This window comes from Tyto alba, unplaced genomic scaffold (assembly GCF_018691265.1).
Source record: "Tyto alba isolate M040663 unplaced genomic scaffold, T.alba_DEE_v4.0 Super-Scaffold_20, whole genome shotgun sequence".
Lineage (NCBI taxonomy): Eukaryota > Metazoa > Chordata > Aves > Strigiformes > Tytonidae > Tyto > Tyto alba.
This window is the reverse complement of record NW_024881283.1, coordinates 3,280,933-3,303,193: the sequence shown is the minus strand read 5'-3', so window position 1 is coordinate 3,303,193 and position 22,261 is coordinate 3,280,933. Positions and strand designations below refer to the sequence as shown.

The following is a 22,261-nucleotide window of genomic DNA, read 5'->3' as shown; positions in this document are numbered from 1 at the left end:
TGTGTTTTGCCCCTCAACATTCAGCTCAAGCTATCTATCTAGCAGGTTATACCTACCAGGACAAATAAGGTAAATAAACTGTACTCCTGTGTTTACACAGAAAATGGGAATTGTATTCTACTGTTCCAAGAGCTGGTAAATGTACAAAAAACCCAAAATACCTTGGTTTTATTAGGGAAGGATGTCTCACCTTACATCTGGCCACATAGACCAGTGCATGAGAGGAAAAGAAGAAATGAAGGTGAATGGAGAGCACCAGCCACCTTTCAGCAGATTCATTTAAGTCCTAGGTCCTGTCAGAAAGTACTAACTTCCTTGGGAGCTGCTTTTCCTGTAAAAATTTGTTTGGTAACACAACTCGATCATGTCACTCCTCCCTAGCAGGCAGAAGTAGAAGGCAATTAATCAAAACTTAAAGAGCTGAGACACTAGGAGATGGAGGCATCTCTTCAGGGGCAGCAGAATCAATCTTTCTGAAGAGAGGCCTCACCAGTGCCCAAGACACAAAGAGCAGCACAAAGGACTGCACTCATTTGAAGATGAGGGCACATAAGACAGCAACTCCAAGTGAAAGGAGCTAGCTGGCTAGTGGCAGTGAGGAGGAAGAAAAGTGGTATCTCCACGGAGGCTGGTACCCAGAGGACCCAAGTCCAGGGATGGCCATCAGGACAGACGGGAAGAGTTTGCGTAAAGGTCTCCAGGAGTCTGCCAGCCACACGTGAATCTGTAGTACAGTCCATTTTGAACACCTTTAAACAGTTGAGAGTCTCTTGAAAACTTGAAATACACACACAAAGTAGGATTTTAAAAATCAAAACTCCTGGGTTTGAGCTCATCCCATAGCTCTGAGGAGTTACACTCCTAACAGGTGCCCAAGTCCTCCCAAACCATCCATGCTCCCCAAAGGCACAGCAACAAGCTCAGTTTTCAGACTCTGGCACACTTGCATCCACCCAGGCAGCATCCAGGGAAAAGATACCCTCTCCCTGTCCTCCTTGGTGCCACACTGCAGGACTGTCACTTGAAACTCAAGTCAGAACAGACTTTGGGATGACAGCAGACCCTTACCAGGGAAAGTGTTCATGCTGAAAAGCAGCAACATTTCAGTGGCCAGCACTCAACTCACACCCTTCTAATTGTATCTTTGAATAATTCCAAGAAATAAAAACCCTGTTAAGTTGGGTAAAAATTTATTTTACATACAGACCATCGCAACTTAACTATTAATCAAGAGAAGTTATTTTTCCTTTACAGGAAGTGACCAGCTGGTCTGAGATTAACAGAAGTCTAAGCCTGAGAGCTGGGATTTTAGTTTGGAAATCAGATCTTGGGGAAGGGTCCTTTCTAAGCACACCTCAGGTCAGCGAGGAGCTGCAGGACTTTAACTGCAGGTCAGCTGCACTGCACAGTGCTGGAAACAGATTCCCAGAGTCAGTTCGGACCTTTCCAAAGCTGAACTTGCTGAGAAAGATGATACCTGGAAAGGTACAGATACATTTCCAGTATTTTGTTCAGCTCTCAAACTAGAAACAAAAGTGGTGAAACAGCACAATCTCTGTGAAGTACAAAACATCAAGTTACAGGGCAGCAGACAAACAGGACAGCAATAATGGCGGGGACCCTCCTAAGCCAAGTGTTCTACATGTGGTGGGTTCCTGGCTGAGTTCGTACTATGGCCCTAGTTCAAATGGACAGAGTACAAAAAATACTTTGACCAATAATTAATTGTACTGGAAACAAACAGTCTACTAAAAAGCAATTCTTACTCTAGGTGCCAATGAGTCCTTAAAAGCAGGGAGGGGACTGAGGAGCTGCACTTGGGCGGTGCTGTGAGGATCATTCACGCTGCTCCATTTTTACTTTGGGAGGTCTCAGGAAGGTCCTGTTCTTCTTTTCTTTCTTCCCCTTTGTATTTGCTTGGAAATTTCTCCAGCTGTCCACACGACCATCCCGACTTTCCTGGGAACAACAGAGAGGAAACTGAGAGTTAAGAAGTGCAAGAGCCAGAGAACAGGCAGAACATACCCGTTTCAAGAGATCAATAGCAATTTTCCCCTTATCCAGCATGTAATACCCTGGCAGTCAGCACATACAGACACTGTGAAGAGCCAGAGCAACAGACACAGCACAGGGGAACTACAGGTGAGCTTACAAACATTAATAAAACCAGTGTAAGCACTATGCTGGTTTCTTGTTTCAGAAGCAGGCAGTTTGGGATGTTAAGTCCTGACTTAGAGCCTACCGAATCCTCTGATGTGCAAAGGAAAGAAGAAATCTCATCTCCAATGGATGTTCCTCCTAATCTTTCAGCCCAGAACCTGACATTTCCTTACTCTGTCTCACATCCTTGAGATGGCTCTCCTTGTGCCGCAGCTTGGAGGCATGGAAAAGAGAGAAAAGAAACATACTGCTGTCCTCTTTCATGTCTCTTGCCCCAAGCTCCATCACAAAGGCACAATGAGAAAAGGTCTCTGGTGCACTCTTTTCTCCTCTCCCTGGCCTACCAGCAGAGTAGCAGAAACCCCTCCTGGAAAGAACAAACAAACAAGCAAAAATTACTCCCTACAAAGCCAACCTATGATCCCTACAGGCTGAAGGTTTCACACAGTAACACAGAACAAGCCCAGGGATGATCCATTTCACAGTGTGGGATCCATACACTCAAGGTCCATCTGACCGTAACTGTGCCTGCAATACAGGTGCTGCACACAGGCTCTGGCTATAATAACTGTCTGCTTCACTCTCCTTCTCCATGGCAGGATGGGGAAAGGCCAAGCACTTGCAGTGATCTGGGACAGAGTGCACCCTCGGCAAGTTTGCAGATGACACAAAACTGGGAGGAGAGGCTGATAGGCCGGAGGGTCATGCTGCCATCCAGAGGGACCTTGGCAGGCTGGAGGAACGGGCTGACAGTTAAACAAGAAGTGCAAAGCCCTGCCTCTGGGAAGGAATAACCCCAGGTACCGGCACATGCTGGGGGCTGCCTGGCTGGAAAACAGCTTGGCAGAAAACAACCTGGGCATCCTGGTGGACACCAGGTTGAATGTGAGCCAGCAACGTGCCCTTGCTGCAAAGACGGTGAACGGTGTCCTGGGCTGCATTAGGCAAAGGGCTGCCAGCAGGGCGAGGGAGGGGATCCTTCCCCTCTGCTCAGCACTGGTGAGGCCACACCTGGAGTGCTGTGTCCAGTCCTGGGCTGCCCAGTACAAGAGGGACACGGACATGGTGGAGAGAGTCCAACAAAGATGACTAAAGGACTGGAGCATTCTTCATTCAAGACAAGGCTGAGAGAGCTGGGAATGTTCAGCCTGGAGAAGACAAGGCTCAGGGGGGATCTCATCAATGTGTACAAGTATCTGAAGGATGGTGGAAGGACTAAGTCAGGATCTATGTCCAATGCAGGACCAGAGGCCATGGGCACAAACTGAAACACAGGAGGCTCCATCTGAACATCTGGAAACATGTTTTCATTGAGGGTGATCAAGCACTGGAACAGGTTGTCCAGAGAGGTTGTGGAGTCTCTATCGTTGAGGATATTCAAAAGCCATCTGGACATGATCATGGGCAACTAGCTCTAGATGGCTCTGCTTGAGCAGAGGAGTCGGACCAGATGGACACAGAGGTCCCTTTCAATATCAACCATTCTGTGATCACACTTTTGCTAGGTATAAGGCTGTATGCCAACTTCTATTCTAATCTTCTGGTTTCTTACAGTTTGTTGGTAGAAGCTACTCTTGAAATTACTAAGAAATTGAATTTTGAGGGTGGGGCGGGAGAAAGTAGATGTTCCGACCTGCTCCTTCTAAAATATCGCAAGATATAATTCAGCTCTGAAAGCAGCCCATGAATAGCTTCTAGAAACAGCAGGCAACCACTTGGATGGCACAGATACTCCTATGAGGATTCAGAAATATTGCAGAACATACAGGAGGGACAAAACCTAAAGGTACATAGGGTAAAGAGACAGGATCAGAACTAGGATGCAGTATGCAGACAAAGTCTGAAATCATCAGGAGCAGGAAAGTCCAGAAGAGCAGTGCAGAGGTACAACACAAGCGCCTTTATAGGTTGGGATTTTCGTGTTGCATCTGGCTTTTTTTTTTTTTTTGACACCGAGACAGAACCACAATTGCAGAATATCAACTTAAGTTTTTCTTTCCCTTACAGTTGAAATATAATTCAAAACAGCAACATACATACTCCTTTTGGATATATTTTAAAGGCAGCCACTGAATTAGTACACATACAGGAGCAGGCAAGAATTTATGTTTTATTTTGTATCCAATCACGCTCTCTTAATGATAGTCAGTAGCAGAAATAAGCTTCTTATTCTTGTGTATTCCAGTAATCTATTTTGGACATTAACACCTAGCTTTTCACATAGATTAAATGGTCACCAGCAAGGCTGGAGAAGACACCTGCAAGTGCAGAGGTTCAGCTGTCCAGGAGTAGTTGAGGACATGCAGGTATTCAGAGCTGCAATATCAGTACTTCTGCAGCTCCCTTTGTTTGGTCCATCCTTACATTATTTGCTTGTAATACTTGCTCACGTTTCCTCAGCTTTACTACATCCCTACAGCAGTGACACCCAACTTCCGTGGCCATTCTGGCGTGAGAACACAGAACTTCTGTCAGCAGCAAGACCAGTAACATACTCATCTCTCTGGCATTACATGACAAAACCCATACCGCATTCAACACAGCATTACACAAGTTTTCCAGAGTATCAGGCTTCCTACATCCATCTTATACAGCACACGAACACAAACTCACACCGAGTCTCCAGAAACATCCTAGTCCACTTTCCACAGGATGCCAGTTTAGCTCATACACTTCTCTCCCAGACACTCTCTTTTTTAAAGTCCTCTTGAGCACAGACTGGGATCCATCTTTTGATTAAATGAACAATCTAGCTCATGTTTTCACGAGGCCTTGCACACCATTAGTGACTTCTTTCCTGCCCACCACCCCTCACATATCACAAGACTTCACCTCTGATGTGCAGTGAGGGAAGAGTTACAGGCTCAATCAAGTATTTTGGCAGACTGTAGGTTTGAACTCTAGAACAGCAGCACAACCACCACAAAGCTACTTTTGATACACCTAAACCCTGAATACAGGGTGGAAGGGTCAAAGGGAAGTGACTGTTCTTCAGGTCTCTGATATTCATGGGGGAGACAGATTCTCTAAGTGTTAGCGATCAGAATGAAAAGTACAAACAACAGTCCACACTTGTGTTTGAACAGCTGCCAGATTAAGTTTTACTGGTCACCAGTGACCTGGGCTAAGCAGCAATTCAGATTTCTGACTAGGAACAAGAATGAACTGCTGACAGAGCTGAAAAATCCTACACCTTCATCTACCAGACCTGTTTCTGAAAAGTGATACCAAAGCCCCATTGGTGGGCTCTTCTCCTCAAACAAGGACAAAACCCAGGCTTGTACAGGATCTTTTACTAACTGTGTACTTAAATTATCTTACAGCACCTGCAGACAAAAAGTCTCTTCTCTCCAGGGACATTCCCTGCAGCATGGCCAAGAATTGCTGAGGCCCATCCTGTAAATTAAGCTGCCGATTACCTCAAAGTTCTTCTGCCATTCTCGTTCCCGTTTAGCTTTCTCTTGTGCCTCAATTTCCTCTTCCCTCTGCCTCTTCCTGGAAGGGAAGCCACAAAGAAGTTATAAACCCACAAGCATCTACTTTAAAGAAACACAGTAATACTTTCAAAACATCTCAGAAAGCTCTTCTGATTTCTTTGCAGATTAAAGTACTTACTAGAAGAGAGAAATACACACATCTAAAACAGATCAAATAGCATTTTATTTCAGATCTGGAAGAGCAGCCAGCAGAAAATATGGTTTGGCACCACTGTATGCGCATATTTAATTAGCAAGTCAGCTTCTCTTGCTTGGCAAAACAAGTTGGACTCCTCTATAACTCTAGTGATAAGTCTCTCAAACTGTTGAGAGTAGGCATTTTGAGAAGTTAATAAACACTTGAGCATTCAAGGTAAGAATTTATATTTTTTCACTCCTCATCTGTAATCAAAAGTAGTGCCTTACAACCACCTCCCAGACTGCCCTCACTGAACAGTTCAGAAACCTTGTTCTATGAAGTGCATCCACAGTGAGTACTCAGTGAGCATCTAAAATAGTTCAGGATCACACATGCCATGGGGTATTTCTGGCACTTAATTAATTTCTTTGCATGCTAACAACATACAAAAATGTGTCACCATTTCACTGTTTTGGCTGGCCTCCACGTACGCACATAACACTGTATAAGCACACCAAATATATCAAAGCTTTAAATACGGGAGGACGTTTCCTGTTCGCATTTCTCAAGCAGAGTTCTACAAACCACACGTTGCCCAGAGAACTGGTGGAATCTACATCACTGAAAGTCAGCTTGACAAGACCCTTGTTAATCTAATCCAAGGCCCAGATTTCAGCAGGAGGTTGGACCAGATGATCTCCAGAGGTCCGTTCCAACTTAGACTTTTGTAAGACTCTGATTCCTTATCTTCTCTGAGGGGGCATGACGGGGGAAGAAGCACCTGAACTGCACAAGAATTCTGCTCATACCTTTCATGCATTTCTTTTGCTTCTCTTTCTTTCCTCTTAATTTCCAGTTCTGCAAAGAGCTTCATCGTCTGTTTGTATACAGCTTGTTTGAACTGTAAAACACAAATCCAGTCTTAAAATAATGTCCATTAACAGAGTTAGGAAAGTCTGGTTTACATTAGAATGTTAGAAGCATAAAAAAAAAAAAATGCAAAGCACATGTCTGCCCACATAACCCCGTATCCTGTCTTGACAGTAAGTCAGTAGCGGTGGCATACAAAAAGCTATAAAACACTGCTGATTAAATGCTGGCCTTGCCACCAGGAAACAACTACTTACTAGCCTCATATTAGTCTTGTTTTCATTTGTATTCACAAAGCTATACCTAAACAGAACTGTTCATTTCAAGCTCTCCTATTCCTCTGTTAAGTCTTGCAATGTTATATTTGACAAGAAGAGGCAAAACAGTCACTGTTAGTAATTTCCCAACAGATTATCCTGATGTGTTGTAAAAGTCTAGCACTGGCTTTCTAGTAGGAATTATCAGTATAGTTAAAAACTTCATTATTAAAGAACAGCAAGAGACTTCTGAAAATCAAGGGACAGTAAGATTGTTATGGGGTTACTGTGGTGATATCAAGAGGAAAAAAATCACTCTGTAGGAAAAAAAAAAAAGGTGATGTCAGTGTTTGATAATCATCTATCATTCTGTTAAAGCCTCTAATGTCACTTGGCTTCTTCAGATTAGAAACCAGGTAATTAAGTTATGTCTTGCCTTTTTAAGTAAAAGTGATTTGTTGCAGAAGAGCACATCTATCCTCAAGAGCGGTATGGAAGAAACATCTGAAACAGCTCTTACTACGAAATGTCACTAAGAGCACATTTTAGACATGTTGCAGTGGGTTCCATATATGCCTCTGCTGGCAGCAAGAACATCACAGTTCCAGCATTCAGAATACAACACGAAATTCAATTCAAAAAAGGCTGCATGATGTGCAAGCAATGAAGGCTTGCTCCAAGAAAATAATTGGGTATTTTGATCTATATAATCTCACGATATATTTACTCTTTACACTACAGTTAAACTATTTTCTAATATATACGGGTATTGCCCAACACATGATACCTTACAGTGGCTTATCAGAATTTGTTCTTCTGTAAACGCAAGTATTTACAACACTCTAACAAGTCTAATAAATACTTCCATACTGGTTTTGACTCTTAATTACTTGAAACACATTCTGTACTCCCCAGTTTCTCTGAACAGTATATGACTTACAACTTCAGGATCATCCTCTTCTACAGTGGGAGGTTTTCCATCCTTCTTCAACTGCTTCTTTTTTTCTTTCACCTAAAGATTAAGAACAAAAATAAAAGCCTAAAAAGTTTTATAGGGCTTACATAATTGTATTCAAGTAGTTCTACATTCCTATTACACTGTGCGGGAAGAACTCTGGATGACAGTAAATTCTTGATTTGGATCAATGTTTTATTTTAGGCCAAAACCTCCTGGTCCTAGGTCCAGATAAACACATACAGGAGCACTAACACATGAGCTGTAGTAAATTAGAAATACTATGTTAGATACTATTCATTCAACACAACCCCTTTTTTTTCCTTGTTTGTCTTTAAGATATATTAATATCTCATATACAACGTCCAAACCAGCAGGAAGTTTATTTTGCTTTGTAATATTCAAAAGACAAACAACAACAACAAGCTGAACATAAAGTGTTCTTTGGTTCTGAGTTCTCCCATATTACCTGCTTTCTCAAGCTCGTTGTGTTTTAGTCCACCCACATCACTCAACTAATTTCTTGGCCAACGCAATCCAAGCTCCCTTTCTTATCTTAGAGGTCATTTTCCCCCAAACCTCCCAGTCTCCTGCTGTCACCACCTATTTTCTTCCACCTACATGCATCTGAACTGCATAATTCATTCACAAACTTGAAAAAAAAATATTTAGGTCAGATCACGTGGTCTGACCTAATTATTTCAAGTACTGAGTTTCACCAAATTATCTTGTACGGAGCTCAACAGCAGTCTTGGACAAAGCACATTTGTTCATGCCATGAAGAGCCCAGAGTCTACTTGCACAGCTTCATTATGAGGTTTGCTCAGCTCACTTTTTAATGACTTAAACATGCAGCAGGTGTACCAAAAAGCGAATTACAGAGAACTCATTCCCACCCCTGGACATTCCTATGGAATACTTACAGTGTGTTCCACATATTCTTTTCCTGCCTGTATCACATCCAAGGCCCTCTTCTTTTGCTCCTGATCTAGCAGCAACTTGTACGCTTTATCTACAGCTAACAAAAAGCATTAACATTAATAGCACCAGTAGTCACATACACAAGGCATCACAAGACTGCTACTTGTTGACCATACAGATTTTGCTTCCTATAATTTGTATGGTTTTGTTTAGTTGTTTTTTGTTTGTTTGTTTTTTTAAATACCTCTAAGCAAGTGATATCATGATTAGTCAAATGAGTTTTGGGGTACAGTAATGGCAGAAACTGTCAGATACCTTTTGGAGATAGCAGTCCTACCAAGTGAGTTAGCTGTAGGGCATGAGGTAAGTTTAAGGTGCATGATGCCTCACCGTAATGCATACACCTAAAACAATCACATTACTTCTGTCATATGGTCTTTGAATAAAATTTAAGGCACAGATTAAACAGTTTTGCTTGAACAACCCTGAAACCCCACAGACATGTTTGTTCCCATTGCAAACTGACAATGCAATTACTGCCACCTAGTGAAATTTTCTGCTGAAATGCCACCCCACACATCTGCTTCTCCCTCATCTAAAGCGCCTCTACAGCAATTCTTCTGTCGGTCGGTGGGGCCTCCAGCTCTAATAAACATTTAAATCAGCTACAGAAAAATAGCAGTGAGTGCATTACCTTCAAATGCCTTCTGGGCTCTATCTGCATCATCTTGATTTTTGTCTGGATGAACCAATATTGACAACTACAAGAGAAAGGGTCGTGCTGTGATCATTGTAAAAGATTAATATTTCAGACTTTTGTGAGAGGAACGAAATAGTCTCAGATGGAATCACAGGGGATGACATTCTTCTAAATACAGATAAATCAGCTGACAACAAGCAGAAGTATGCACCAGTAAATGTTTCTAAATCAAATACAATCCCTGTAGTAGGCTATTTAAGAAAAGCTGCAGCTTGGGATGCACGAAACAATATAAACACCCTTCAGCTACAGTGCCTGGGGCTGATATGAACCCCTTGGTCATCCAAGTTCTGTAACCTTAGTCATAAAAAGAAACAGACCTACAAAGATCATCCTCAACCTAAGTTTATCTTTTACTCAACAATGTTTCCCAATAAGTTCTCCAGTATCACTAAGGCTGTTCAAATATAAAACTATTTTAAAGAGTGGGTAGGCTCCTTTACTGAAAGTTAAGAAAACTCCTTCCTGTACTCTCTCCAGCAGAGACAAGGCAACCTTAAATGGGCCGGAAAGCAAACATTCTCCACCTTCCTCTTCCAGAGAAAGAGAAAGTTCTTTCAAACCTTCCCCATGTGGCTTTTTTTCTTTTTTTTTCAGACCTCTTATTTTTGCTGCTGCTGTATGGACTCTCCAGTTTATCTGCATCTTTCCTAGAATAACATTCAAAACCAGTCACAGAGTGGCAACAGAAATTGCATGAGTGAAAAAGAATGCAAAATAATTATTTCCTGAACGCTACAGATGGCACTTTCTAGTTCACAGGAAAAAGGTTACTTCCGGTCCTAAACAGCAGCATGCTGCTGATTTACTTTGTTATTGGCTACAGCTAGTGCCTTTTTCCTTCTGTTGGCTGTTCCACAGTCTGTATTTTGGTGTTTGATTTCTTCAATACACAGTTCCATGCATTTTTTTTTATTTTGTCACACAGGCTTCAAAGCATTTCCCTGTGGCATTCTATCAGCCTAAAGCTAAGAGAGCCCCAGTTTATTGATTCGCAGAACTGAGAATTCAGCAACCAATCAAAAGGTTATCCACCCACTTCCCACATACAGGGGTAGACCATATCCCAACACCAACTTGGCAGGCATGTTCCTCTGTCAGCCAGCACATTTTCCTGTCAGTTCTTGACATTTACACCACTAACTCAGGTGGGAGACTACAGTTCTCCAAATACTTTGTTTCTTTCCTGCATGCACTGATTAAACTCAAATTTCTCCTGCAGATCTGTCAGCAGAGTAAGTCTAGGGTGATGCTTCCTGTGGTGCATGGGGCAATGCAGACGGGTGAGCAAGGATTCTGCTGTTCCAGGTAACCCAGCCACCAAAAAATGAACACTGAAATTCTTAAAGAAATGTCACAGAAAATACACCTCTGGATCCAAGCCTATATATTTGAGAAAAATACCTTTTCTCAGTTCTTAATTTCTGAGAAACTTTGACCTTCTCTTTGAACTAAAGTTCAGTAAGCTCATTATACATGGGCATATCAGTTGGCAATAGCCCCATCACACACTTTACATGCAAAGAGGCACACCATGCATGGACCAGGGACACTTCTGCAGCTCTCCACTTGTTGATACGAAGATTGTTCTATGCAGTGAGACATAAGAACAGGTTGCCCAGAGAAGATGTGGCTGCCCCCTCCCTGGAAGGGTTCAAAGCCAGGTTGGACGGGGCTTGGAGCAACCTGGTCTAGAGGAAGGTGTGCCTGCCCATGGCAGGGTTTTGGAACTAGATTGTCTTTGGGGTACTTTCCAACCCAAACCATTCTATGATTCCTTCCCAAATGTCTACTCCTCTACTTGGATATAGATTTACCACCATTTTTCTGTTCCCAAGCACAGCTGAACAATCTCTACAGAGCTTCTGGTTTCCTTCCAGAGACTTCAAGTGCAAAAGCCAAATACCTGCCGAAATCTTTTCTTTATCTCTTCATCTGTGGCTTCAGGATCCATCTGCAGTACCTAAAAGAGACCATGAGAGCAGAGCAAGTTCGATGATACTCCCCATGTTTCAGGTTCCTGGCAGCAAGCTCTAAACAGTTGGTTCACTGGCATAGAGACACAACGCCAGAAAGCTCCCCCCATCAGGGAGCTGCTTCAGGACATGAGTTTTTACCTAGTAAAACAGAAACATTTTAAGAGACACCATTATTTGGGACATTCTACCTCTATCAATGCTAGATTCCTCTTTGTATATCAATGTCCTTTCCACACTTGAGTCTCATGTTGACAGCTGCCATCCCTAAATAGCCACAATTGGTCTAAACCTTCAACCAGTACTGTAGCAATGCTTAGTTTGGCAGAAATGGAAGCATATGGTGGCCTTGGGACATCATTGGATCATTCATAACTGAGAACTCTGGGCAGGAAACATATTACTTTGTATGAATTTATTCATTATAATTTTGAAAGAACACAGGAGAGTTTTACTGTCTGGTTTCCGTGAACGAGTCCACTTGTCTACTGATCTTTTGGGATGTGGCAGAGTTTGGGAGCTCTTTTGTGAATTAATTTACTGAACAGAAGTCATAAGCAACAAGTGAGCCTACTCAATGCAGACGCTGGTCTGACACTAAGAATATGCAAATAAAAAACTCTCTCACAGGAAAGCTACAGTCTACTTCTAAATGGCTTTCTTAATTTACTCTCCAAGTCAAATGCTATGATCTACACAGAACCGAACGCTGTCAAGGTGAATCTGCCAACTGATCTGGCTGACCAGTCCTAAACTGAGACTACAAAAAGCACCTGCAGCTTGAAAAACACAGACAAAGATGGTATCAGAAAGAAACACACACAAGGAAAGACAGCTCCAGATGAACACCAGATTGTTTTACTTACTGCCTTCCTCAGGCTTTCACACTTGTTAAGACTTTATAACTGACTGAAACTGGAATCAAACTGTCATGTGCAAGGGAATTATCTGTTCTCCAGTGACTCCTCAAAGATTGCTCACTTGCATGAGTAGTGAAAGTCCTCTCATTATATACACTATGCAAGTTCAGTGGGAGGAACATCCAAAATAAGCAACACAACCAGAAATGACAAGTCAAGAGTGCTCAGAACAGAACCTGACGTTTATGCCACCTGTAGCTGTTATGTTTTCGTTCAGAAACCTAGCATTAATCTTCAAAATCTTCTAGTGCTGCTGCACAAGGGAAATGTCTCATAAGAATATAGTTTGTGCCTGCCATAAAAGAGTGAAAAAGAGAGTGAGTACACATAAACCATCTTTCTGTCTTCTGTAAACCTTCCGCATAGTAATCTACATCTAGAAAATGTTTTTCTTTCTTTATGTTTGGTCTTTTTACTGAAATAAATACCCAGTAAATCTGGAAGCTGGTATAGCAAGTCAGAAGGGAGAATAAAACTTTCAAACTAACCTCAAAAGGGTTCAGGTTGAAATAGGAAGATCCAGGTCGGGTCAGTCTGTCAATTTGGTTTTTTGATGTTAAAACAGAGTCTCGTTTTTCAATTTGCTTTACCTGAAGAACAAGAGAAACCTATATTAACTAACCATCACAATGCACTTACCTGTTTTCCCATGTGATTACTGTGCCAGTCATCCTCGTCCTGTACTACAATTCACAATAAGTCTTGCTCATCCCAAGCCTGTAGTTATTTTATTCAAGCTCTAGCAGAGCACATTTTTCAGCCTTCTCCACAGCATGACAGTATTTTTAACATTACATTTTAACTATAAAAAACCCTAGACAGAACTTCTGCCTGTCTCTCTTATAGCTTGCTCAACAGCTGTGGCTTTTCCCCTCGCTTTGCTCTTATACCTGCCTGTCATTGCGATTCCTTGGAAGCCTACTGCACTGCTGCTTTTAACCCACTGTTGGCGGGATAGCCCATGAAACACACTAAGTGATACCGGTGCAAGTATACAAGCCCGCTTAATTCTGACTACAGGTTGTTTAGTTCAGTTCACTTTGCTTTTTGTTCTTTCCAGTACTAAGCCAAACCAAGCCATGCATTCACATTTAACGTTCACCTTTATTTAAAGAAATAAGCATCCACCAAACCGGCACTACCTTCCTGCGGGCAGACTCAGCTAAACACATCGAAGCTGCGCACGAAGTAACGGAGACTAGCACAGGCTGAGCGAGAGGGGCCCCACGCACCTTCCCAGATGACAGTTTGTCCACGAAAAGGCCAAGCAGTGGGGCACAGCGGGGGGACACGTTCACAGACCGCGGAGCGCACAACTCCCGCTGGGTTTATCCGAGGGAGCGAGATGGGGACTGCAGGCTTGGCTCCTTCCCCCAGCCATAGCGGGGGCTTTCCGGAGGGCAGCGGGGACGGGGAGCGCCCGCTCCCCCCGTCCCGATCACGACCCCGTCGGCATCCACCGCTCGCCCACCCCGGCCGTTCGCTCGCCCGCTGCCCGGCACCGCCCGCCCGCCCGCGGCCCGGGGCAGCCTCAAGGCGGCCGGGCCGGGCCGGGCCCGGCGCCCCGCGGCCCGCCAGGCCCGGCCGCGGGGAGGGGGAGGCCGCCGAGCGCCGGCCGCGGGAGGGCAGGGCCCGAGGGGCGGGGCAGGGCAGAGCCGCCCGCCGCCCCGACGACGCTGAGGCGCCGGTACCTCGTTGTAGAAGGTGAGGAACGCCTCCTCGGCGGCACCTCCCGCCCCGGGCTCCCCCGCCGCCGCCGCCATCGCCAGCCACCACGTGACGCCGCGCGCGCGCGCACGTGAGCACGGCGCTGAGGCCGGCGGCGCCCTCGGCACGTGACCGCTGCCCGCGCCATAGCAACAGGCCCCACCTCCCCTTCCCCCCCCCGCCTCCTTCCGTCGCTGCCCGGTGGAACCGGGCGGGCTTCTGCTGCGCTCCCGCCGCGCCGCGGGGCAGGGAAGCGCAGGGGGTGCGGAGGCCGGGCTGCACCGGGCCTGGAGTGGGGCGGGGGGATGTGGGGGTGTGGGGGTGTGGGGGGGGGGGGAGGAACGAAGGCTGCGCACGCGCGGGTCGTGACGCGACGGGCTGCGCGCCGCCCCGCCCATCTCCACCGGGCGCGTCTCTCCAAGGGCAGGTGGCCATGGCGGCGGCTGCGCGCGCGCTGCGCGGGGCGCTCGTGCTGCAGCAGCAGCGCTGGAGCTCGGGATCGGGCGCCGACCAGGTGGGCGCGAGGCGGGCTGGGTCTCCTCTGTCTGTCCGTCCGTCCGTCCGTCCGTCCTTCCTTCCCGCGCTCACCGCTGTCTCTCCCCGCAGCTGGGCGAGCTGGGCAAAGGTGCCGGGAAGGGCGGCGGCGGCGGCGGCGCGATCCGCGAGGCCGGGGGCGCCTTCGGGAAGAAGCAGGCGGCCGAGGAGGAGCGGTACTTCAGGTGAGCGGGGCGCAGCGGGGCTGGCGGCCCGGCGGGGGGGCCTGCCGCTGGGCCCCGGCCAGCCTCACCCGCCGCCGCGGCCCTGCCGCCGCGCTCTGTGCCGTGCTTTCTTGCAGGGAGAAGGAGAGGGAGCAGCTCGCGGCCTTGCGGGAGCACCATGAGGAGGAGATCGATCACCACAAGAAAGAGATAGAGCGTCTGCAGAAAGAAATTGAGCGTCATAAGTATAAGATTAAGAAACTTAAAGACGATGACTGAGCTGGTGCTGTTGTTGAATGTGCATGGCCAATACTGCTTGTGGTGTAAAACAGCGTTTAAAACTATGTATTGGTCTACATAATCCAAATTCATCCAATTATACAGTGCTCTACAGCAATGCCAAATAAACTACTCAGTCTCCCTCTTCTGTTCAGTAACTGTATAATGAAAAAGGAAAAATATGCTGGCTGGTTGTAAATGTCATTGTTCTTCCAAAATAAGAATGTGCTCTTGAGCAGGCAGTCCCGTACAGACCTTTACCATTTTCTTTGGATTTATTTAAAAGAAATGACCATTACTACTTAGTGTACTAACTTTACAGTTAAAACTGAAAAAAAAAGTTGGGAAGAAATGGTATGTGTGTAGAGACCCGTTCACACAAACTTTGTCTCAATAAAACTGTCACTGTCATGTAGGGAGGAGCTTTCTCTCCACTGAACTAGCAGAGTATGTGTAAAATTGAAGGTTCTTCCGTTGCACTTGATGTTTAGTGCCATAAACTGTGAGAGGAAAGATACTATTCTAAGTCACGGTGACTTCGGTTGTGGTGGTGCAAGTTCCTGGAGCAAGACAGGTGAGACCTGACTTCCACATGAATGTTGTTTTCTGCAAAGACCTTAATTGCCCAATGGTGTTTTTTCTCTGTCTCTAGTATTTGATGTTCCTTATCTAAGTCCCTTTCCAAAGAAGGATGGATTAAGATTAATTTCTTAGAAGTTCAGCCACTTTTGCATTTTTAGTATAAGAAATCCATCATAAAATATACAGCAGAGTGATCTACTGAAATGGTGTGGCCTCACCACACTAAGCTCTGACAAGTACATGAATTTTATGTAATAAGAATGGGCAGGTAAGAAAACAGCCTTTCCTCCCACACCTGCACTGTCATGTCCGTAAATCTGCCTGCACAGGCTTATTTTCTGTCATGGGTAAAAGCTACCCTGTGTTACAGTATGTTATGTTACACTGTGAAGTGTTGCAGTGAAGCTGGACTGGGGGGATAAGTGGCTGGAATTGTCCTGTCTGAAGGCAAATCAAAGCCTTTGATGTGGAAAATGCTTTGACAACGATGTGACTGGCTGTCTGAAAGTGCCCCGGTTTCTCTCCTGTTAACTGGTACATCCCCAACTAGCTGCTCCCCTTGGGCTGCTCTCTTCCACCTGAGAAACATTGCAGCTAGTGGTAACGTCTTGTCTGCAGAGTAAATGACAGCACTATCACTCTACTAAAGAGTCCACGTCCTTAAAAACTCTTGTTTAATGAAAATGTCATCTGTGTGATTGACTGGAAGAGAGGGGCTGCACTGTGAAGTATGTCATAGCCTGGCATTGCTCAGTCTGTGGGAGATGATGTTGCAGTGAGCTGTGTGGAGGATGTATGTAGCGCTGTCTGTAGGGTTTGTTCTTTTTAGCTGGGGCTGATTAACCCGAGCCAAAAATACTAATATTTCCCCCTCCCCACCTCCCTGAGAATAAACCTGGTCAGAAGGACTGTGTCCTGAAAAGCTATAGACTTGGCCTGTTCAGTTTTTACCCATTTCAAAATCTCTTTCCTATTGTATCTGTCAGCTGGTTGGCTTCCCCCAAGACCTGTGGAGTCATGTGAGCTGTCCTCATTGAAGACCAATTTCTTGGCATCACAGCTGTGTGAGCTGACACAGGGGGGACACAAGCACACCCACAAATCCACGGATGAAATGCAACTTTATTAAATTTAGTAAATTTATTCTCATTACCTCATGACCAGGGGGATCTCCACAGTAGCACCTGGGGAGAAGCATGCAAGCAGGGTCACAGGTACTGTGGAGCTTGGTCCTTACTAGCTGGAAAGAGAACAAAGAAAATATCTCAAACCTGATGATTTGACCTATGTTTATCAGGGATTTTCGCAGCCACAGTTTTCCACCGTGATCTTTCCCACAGCAGGGCAGGAATCTCAAGTGTGTTCAATACAGTTGCCTCTAAGTTTCTCACAGGCCTGTTATCTAAACTCAGACATTCTATCCATCAAGCACACAAAGCTAAACAACAATTAGTATGATATATGTGTTTTCTGACACCCCAGCTGCGAGTCACTTGAGCATGTTTACAATCCTCACCAATCTTCTGTTATATTTCCACAGCATCTATAGTAGACTATAGAATAGCTGAAATAGATATTAGGACAACTTTATATTCTAAAGGGAACAGATGAGGGCTTAAATTCATGACTTTGTGATTTACTCTGCATTTTTGTGCACCAGTGAAATCCTAATTGTCCCATGTAAGCTCAGCCGCAGAGCCTCTGCCCAAGTGCATGTAAGGCAGAGGGGAATTGCTGTGAGACTCTCTGAGAGTGTTGTGATTTGGTCCACTATCATCTACTATGCCACAGAGAGAGGTGTTACAAACTCTCAAGTCCCCTGGAGTACAGATGTGTGGTACAGTATCTTGTTATGCAGCAGAGAGCTTTCTTGCTCACCAGTGCTCTCTGAAGCACATCTCTCTCCTCATGTTTCCTAATGTTTCAAATTTGCACAAGTTTCAGGGAGGCTCCTACACTTGTAGGTGTGCTGGGTGCCTTACCACATGTTCGTAAATCCATCCCATTGTCTGGAGAGTTCACTACTTTGCAGTCACCTTGAACTTCTATCAGGTTATGGCAATGGAAGTACACACTATGAGGACAGGCAGCTGTAAATTTTGACTGAGCAAGCAGGCTGGGGAGAGAAGTCCCTTTCAGCAGCGTCTTGACTGGCAGGGGATGATTATAAAGTCTTGCCCACAGTCTATGGCAGCTGGAGAAGATGCATGGATTAACAATGGTCCCCTGTAAAGTGGATGGTCTCCCTCCTGCTTCCACCTCCTCCATTTCACTATTTTTGGGTGTGTTGGACTCCCGGGAGAGTCATTCATCCTGTTATCTCACCAGCCTGTATTTTTGTTCTGAGCCCAATGAACCTTTTGCTAGGTTAGTAAGCTGAATGGCTTGTGGAGTCCAAAAGTGCCAAAATCACCACCAAACAAATGAAGAGGGAGGTGCATGGTGGGAGCAGTCTTCTATCTTGAAATTACCTTTGCTAAATTAGAAAGGTCTCTATTTTATCCAGCTGGCACAATAATTGATTTTGCAACCTTCCTCCTACCAGGGATTCCACTTTGCTGTGAACATTAATACCTTGGGTAGCATCTGTTCAGTTTGTCCTTGTGGTGATGCTTCTCTACTATTTTCTACCCACTGACCTCCTCTTCCATAGAGTCTCAATAACCTAAACCTCCCTGAAACCAGTTTGCTTTAGTTTAATGCTTGTGACACTCTGCCTATTCCTAGTTAACAGGCACTGTTTCATTTCCTTGAAATGCAAATACCTCTCCCTAGTAAAAGACCTTTCTCCCCGACTTGTCTCTAGAAATCACAAGCACTTCACCCACTCCACCTCTGGTACCAGCTCTTTAACAGGGGCAATTCTGTGAGCAACCAAGCTCCTACAAGAGCTCCCAGCACCCCAGTCCCAGCCACAGCACCCTGCCCCTTTTCTTGCATTGTTTCTGGTGCTCATTAAAACCTTTTATATGCAAATACAATTGCAGAAACGTCCTTCCCTCTTCCCTGGGGTTAGTAGGATGAGTTTGTGTAGTGTCTGATCAGTAGCAAAGGTGGCTCCAGGTAAATGTTTGAGAAGGACCTCTGCCTTTTGGCAGGGGAGATGTTAAATCATCCTGTTTTGTGTAGTTTTATTGTCAGTGCATCGCTTCAGAAGTGTTTTTTTTCTCCTATTGAGCTTTGAAGCTCTGCAATAAGTTACCAACTGACAGATGTATGCCACTTGTTACCAATACTTATGATACAGCAGTAACACATCACAGGTGAAGATACTGTATCTGGGGTGTTTTAAGATTTTTCTTCCAAGTGGAGTGCAATATGGCAATACCACCAGCTTGGAGGCTTGTAACGTTTTTTTTCTGCAGCTCCTTTGACACTGCTTGTGATGAAAAACATAAGAGATGGGTAAATGTGAAAGATATCTTCGTCTGAGTTACAGACAAACCTCTTACCAGGAGCATTTCAGCTACACAAAGAGAGATGATTTAAGACAATGGCATGTTTCACCAAGAAGATCTGGTATCCTTGAGTGCACTGCAGTACTGCACAGCTTCTGACAGATTATGTGAGCATTTGTGTGACTAGGAACAAGCAGTTTATCCGGGGTTCAGTCATCCATTTCCAGGGCCAGGAGGTGGAGAGATGTGAGCTATGGACTGTGGCCATATCAGTGCCTGCAGTTTTCTGTAGAACTCCAGTTCTACAGGTCTCTAGAACTCTACAGGCCTAGTCTAGACTTCAGTGAACACATGAGAAGGGCTGCATGAAGAGAGACACTAGAGAACAAGGTGGTTCCTGGACGCAAGCACATCCATGACACATTATCCATAATAGCTACACTGGTAATTGGTCAGAATGAGAAGTCTAAAGCACTGGAAAATCTCATATTCCATATACTCGTTAACAGCCCACATGCAAGCTACAGCAGAACCAGCTCTGTCATCTTGCCACTGATGTGGAAACAATGGAATTTCAGTGCAAGCTTGGAAGAGGAGTGTCAGACTGATGGGAACAGGGTGAGCCTCAGCAAAACTCAACCTCTGGCCAGTAAGACAATAGGAAAATGTTAACAGGCATAGGGTAAATAAATAGAGCTGATGAAAGCCTGATCCCTTCACCTCCTTTGCTCTGTCTGCTAATGGATATGCCCAGGGACTCCTGAATGCTGAAGGAATCAGAAAAGCAAAGGGACCCTCACTGCCAGGAGCTGTGATCTCACCTCCCTGCTTCATTATCAGCTGATGTTGCAGGGACACCATAATCTTCTGCATGTTCATGTAGCAGATGCAGATGTTCTGGAGTGATATAACAGAACCTGGTCCGTAAGCCAAAGGGCTGAGGCCTACAGCCAGCCCAGAGCTCTAGGCACCTTCATTCTAAATGGCAATACAATAGAAGATACCTTCTTCTGATATCCTGCTGCCTTTAACAGTTAAGCACCTAGAGAATAACGGAAGGGCAGAGCTTGCCTATAGAAAGAAAGGATGGCAAACCCCCAAAACATGGAGGACAAGAACATCCAAAAGTAAATGAGGAAGAAAAGGACCACCTTCAACTGGGGACAAAGAACAGCATGATTCACTCAGAACTAACAATCTGTTCCCAGGTGGCAGAGGCAGACAACTGCAAATATACTGAAGGATGCAGATATGCTTTCATGTCAGAATTCAGTCGGGCCCATTACAGACAACATGTGTGGTCTGCAGTGCACAGCAGTCAATTTTCAAAGTATTTTTCTCTGTAACAGGGCTTCTATTGTCACGTGAATCAAAGCCTGCAGTCCTCACCACAGCAAAAAGTATCAACTAGACTGCTCAATAGAACCAGTATTATAAGGGAAATAATTTCTGTATAATATTCCAGTAAAAAAGTATTAGTGCTAGATCCTCTTAAAGAATATGGGGTGGGAGAGTGGCAGCTGAGTTAATTCATGTTTAATTACAAATTCTATCTTATTAAGAGCAATTGATGAATTGTTTAAATTATTAATCTCTTAGCAGAAAAATAGCATGCTAAAGTCCTGTACTGGCAAAACCATGTCAGGTTTAACATAAAATCAATATTGATTTTGGGTAGGAAATGAGAACTATCAAAACAAAGCCCTACTCCCCAAACCCAAAGCCTGCTCATGCTCACAACTATCTGCATGTACATAATTACCCACAATAGGCTTGGGAAGTACTAGTGCAGAACAGGTACCAAAGCATCAGCAATGCCATCAAGGCTTTTATTTTTGCAATTAAAATATGTTTAAATACATTAAAGTACATTAGGAATCTTCCTGCTGTAAGATCTGGTAGCGCTCAACACCTGAATTTATTATACTGCCAGAAGCGTACATACCTCAATATACATTGTGCTATAGCCTCATCATGTTCACCTGTTAGCTGACACAAGATATGTCAGTATACTCCATATTTCACTCCTTGCTACTAGATTATAAAATATTTATGAGCTTTGCAGGACATTTATTAAGTACCACTAAAGTGACAGATGCTCAGAGCCCTCAATTTCTCAGTTTTTGTGCTGCAACAACTCTTTAAACCTATAATTCTTTAAATAAGATAAACTGCTGCATTGAACTAGGATCTATAAGGCAATGAACAATTCCCTCCACCTTTATGCCACAGTAGACCCTACATTCAGCAAAGAGCCGTCTCTACTGCCACATCTGGAGAGGGAAGTCGCAGAGGCAGAGCAAATTTCACAAGAGAAATGTTGTGTGTGGCACTTGACAGGTTCAGCAAGATAGGCTGAACGCCTCCAAAATCTGTACAAGTTTGCCTCCAACTTCTGGATTTGAAAGCTTCTTTTATTTACATCAGGCAACATATACAATTTTTACCCATGCTCCACACTGACAGTGATGAAAATATACATACTTACTACACCACGCAGATGCATGCAGTCTTCAGGAGAGTCATTTTGGGGTTACACTCCTGGAAGGACCTTCTCTGGGAGTATGAGAGCTACTGCTGTCTTATCAGACTCAAGAACAGTTCACATGACCGTATATATATATACATACACATGCAGATTCTCTGGATTTACTTTGGTGCAGTTTTCTGGGACTCAGCTTGACCCAACCAAGCACACATTTACTTTCATGTTATGCAACCGCAGGACAAGGAGATGAAGGCAGCGCAACACCACCGGTGCCGCCAAGCTCACTTCCTCCAGACTTATGTATTTATCGCATCGAGTCTGCGCTCATCAAGAGCCTGATCAAGCAAATCAGGTAAGCAGGGAAGTCATATTTAATCACAGATTAATTACAGAACAGCAGGCCCAGATATCCGAGTCCCTCACACCGATCCTGAGGAGGACCTGAACCGCAGCTTCTGCCGCCGCCGCGCACCTTTCCCTCGTCACTCCGGGCGGCGGGGCCGGCCGTGGCCAGCCCCGGCACCGGCGGGGGCGTTAGCGCGGCGGGGACCCGCTGCCCGCCCCCCGAGCCGGGTGAGCCCCGCCGGGCGAAGCGCGGGCGGGGCGGGGCCAGCCTCGCGCGCTCCCTTTGTTCGGAGGCCGCGGGCGGTGCTGCCCCTTTAAATCGCCCCTGCG

The 22,261-nt window shown here is 45.0% G+C and overlaps 2 protein-coding genes across 2 annotated transcripts; one reads left to right on the top strand and one right to left on the bottom strand.

Moving 5' to 3' along the window:
* Positions 1–1,173: 1,173 nt before the first annotated feature.
* Positions 1,174–14,197, bottom strand: DNAJC8 (DnaJ heat shock protein family (Hsp40) member C8). The gene is made up of 10 exons (XM_042793543.1): positions 14,126–14,197; positions 13,667–13,756; positions 12,923–13,024; positions 11,445–11,501; positions 9,473–9,539; positions 8,781–8,875; positions 7,843–7,914; positions 6,585–6,676; positions 5,580–5,655; positions 1,174–1,959 (listed from the first exon to the last, which is right to left on the bottom strand). Exons 1-10 carry the CDS (start codon positions 14,195–14,197, stop codon positions 1,837–1,839), a joined length of 846 nt encoding a protein of 281 aa, XP_042649477.1. The 3' UTR covers positions 1,174–1,836.
* Positions 14,198–14,512: 315 nt separating this feature from the next.
* Positions 14,513–15,263, top strand: ATP5IF1 (ATP synthase inhibitory factor subunit 1). Its single transcript, XM_042793697.1, has 3 exons — positions 14,513–14,655; positions 14,748–14,860; positions 14,977–15,263. The coding sequence occupies exons 1-3, from the start codon at positions 14,575–14,577 to the stop codon at positions 15,116–15,118; spliced, it is 336 nt and encodes a 111-aa protein (XP_042649631.1). The 5' UTR covers positions 14,513–14,574; the 3' UTR covers positions 15,119–15,263.
* The last annotated feature ends 6,998 nt before the right edge of the window (positions 15,264–22,261 follow it).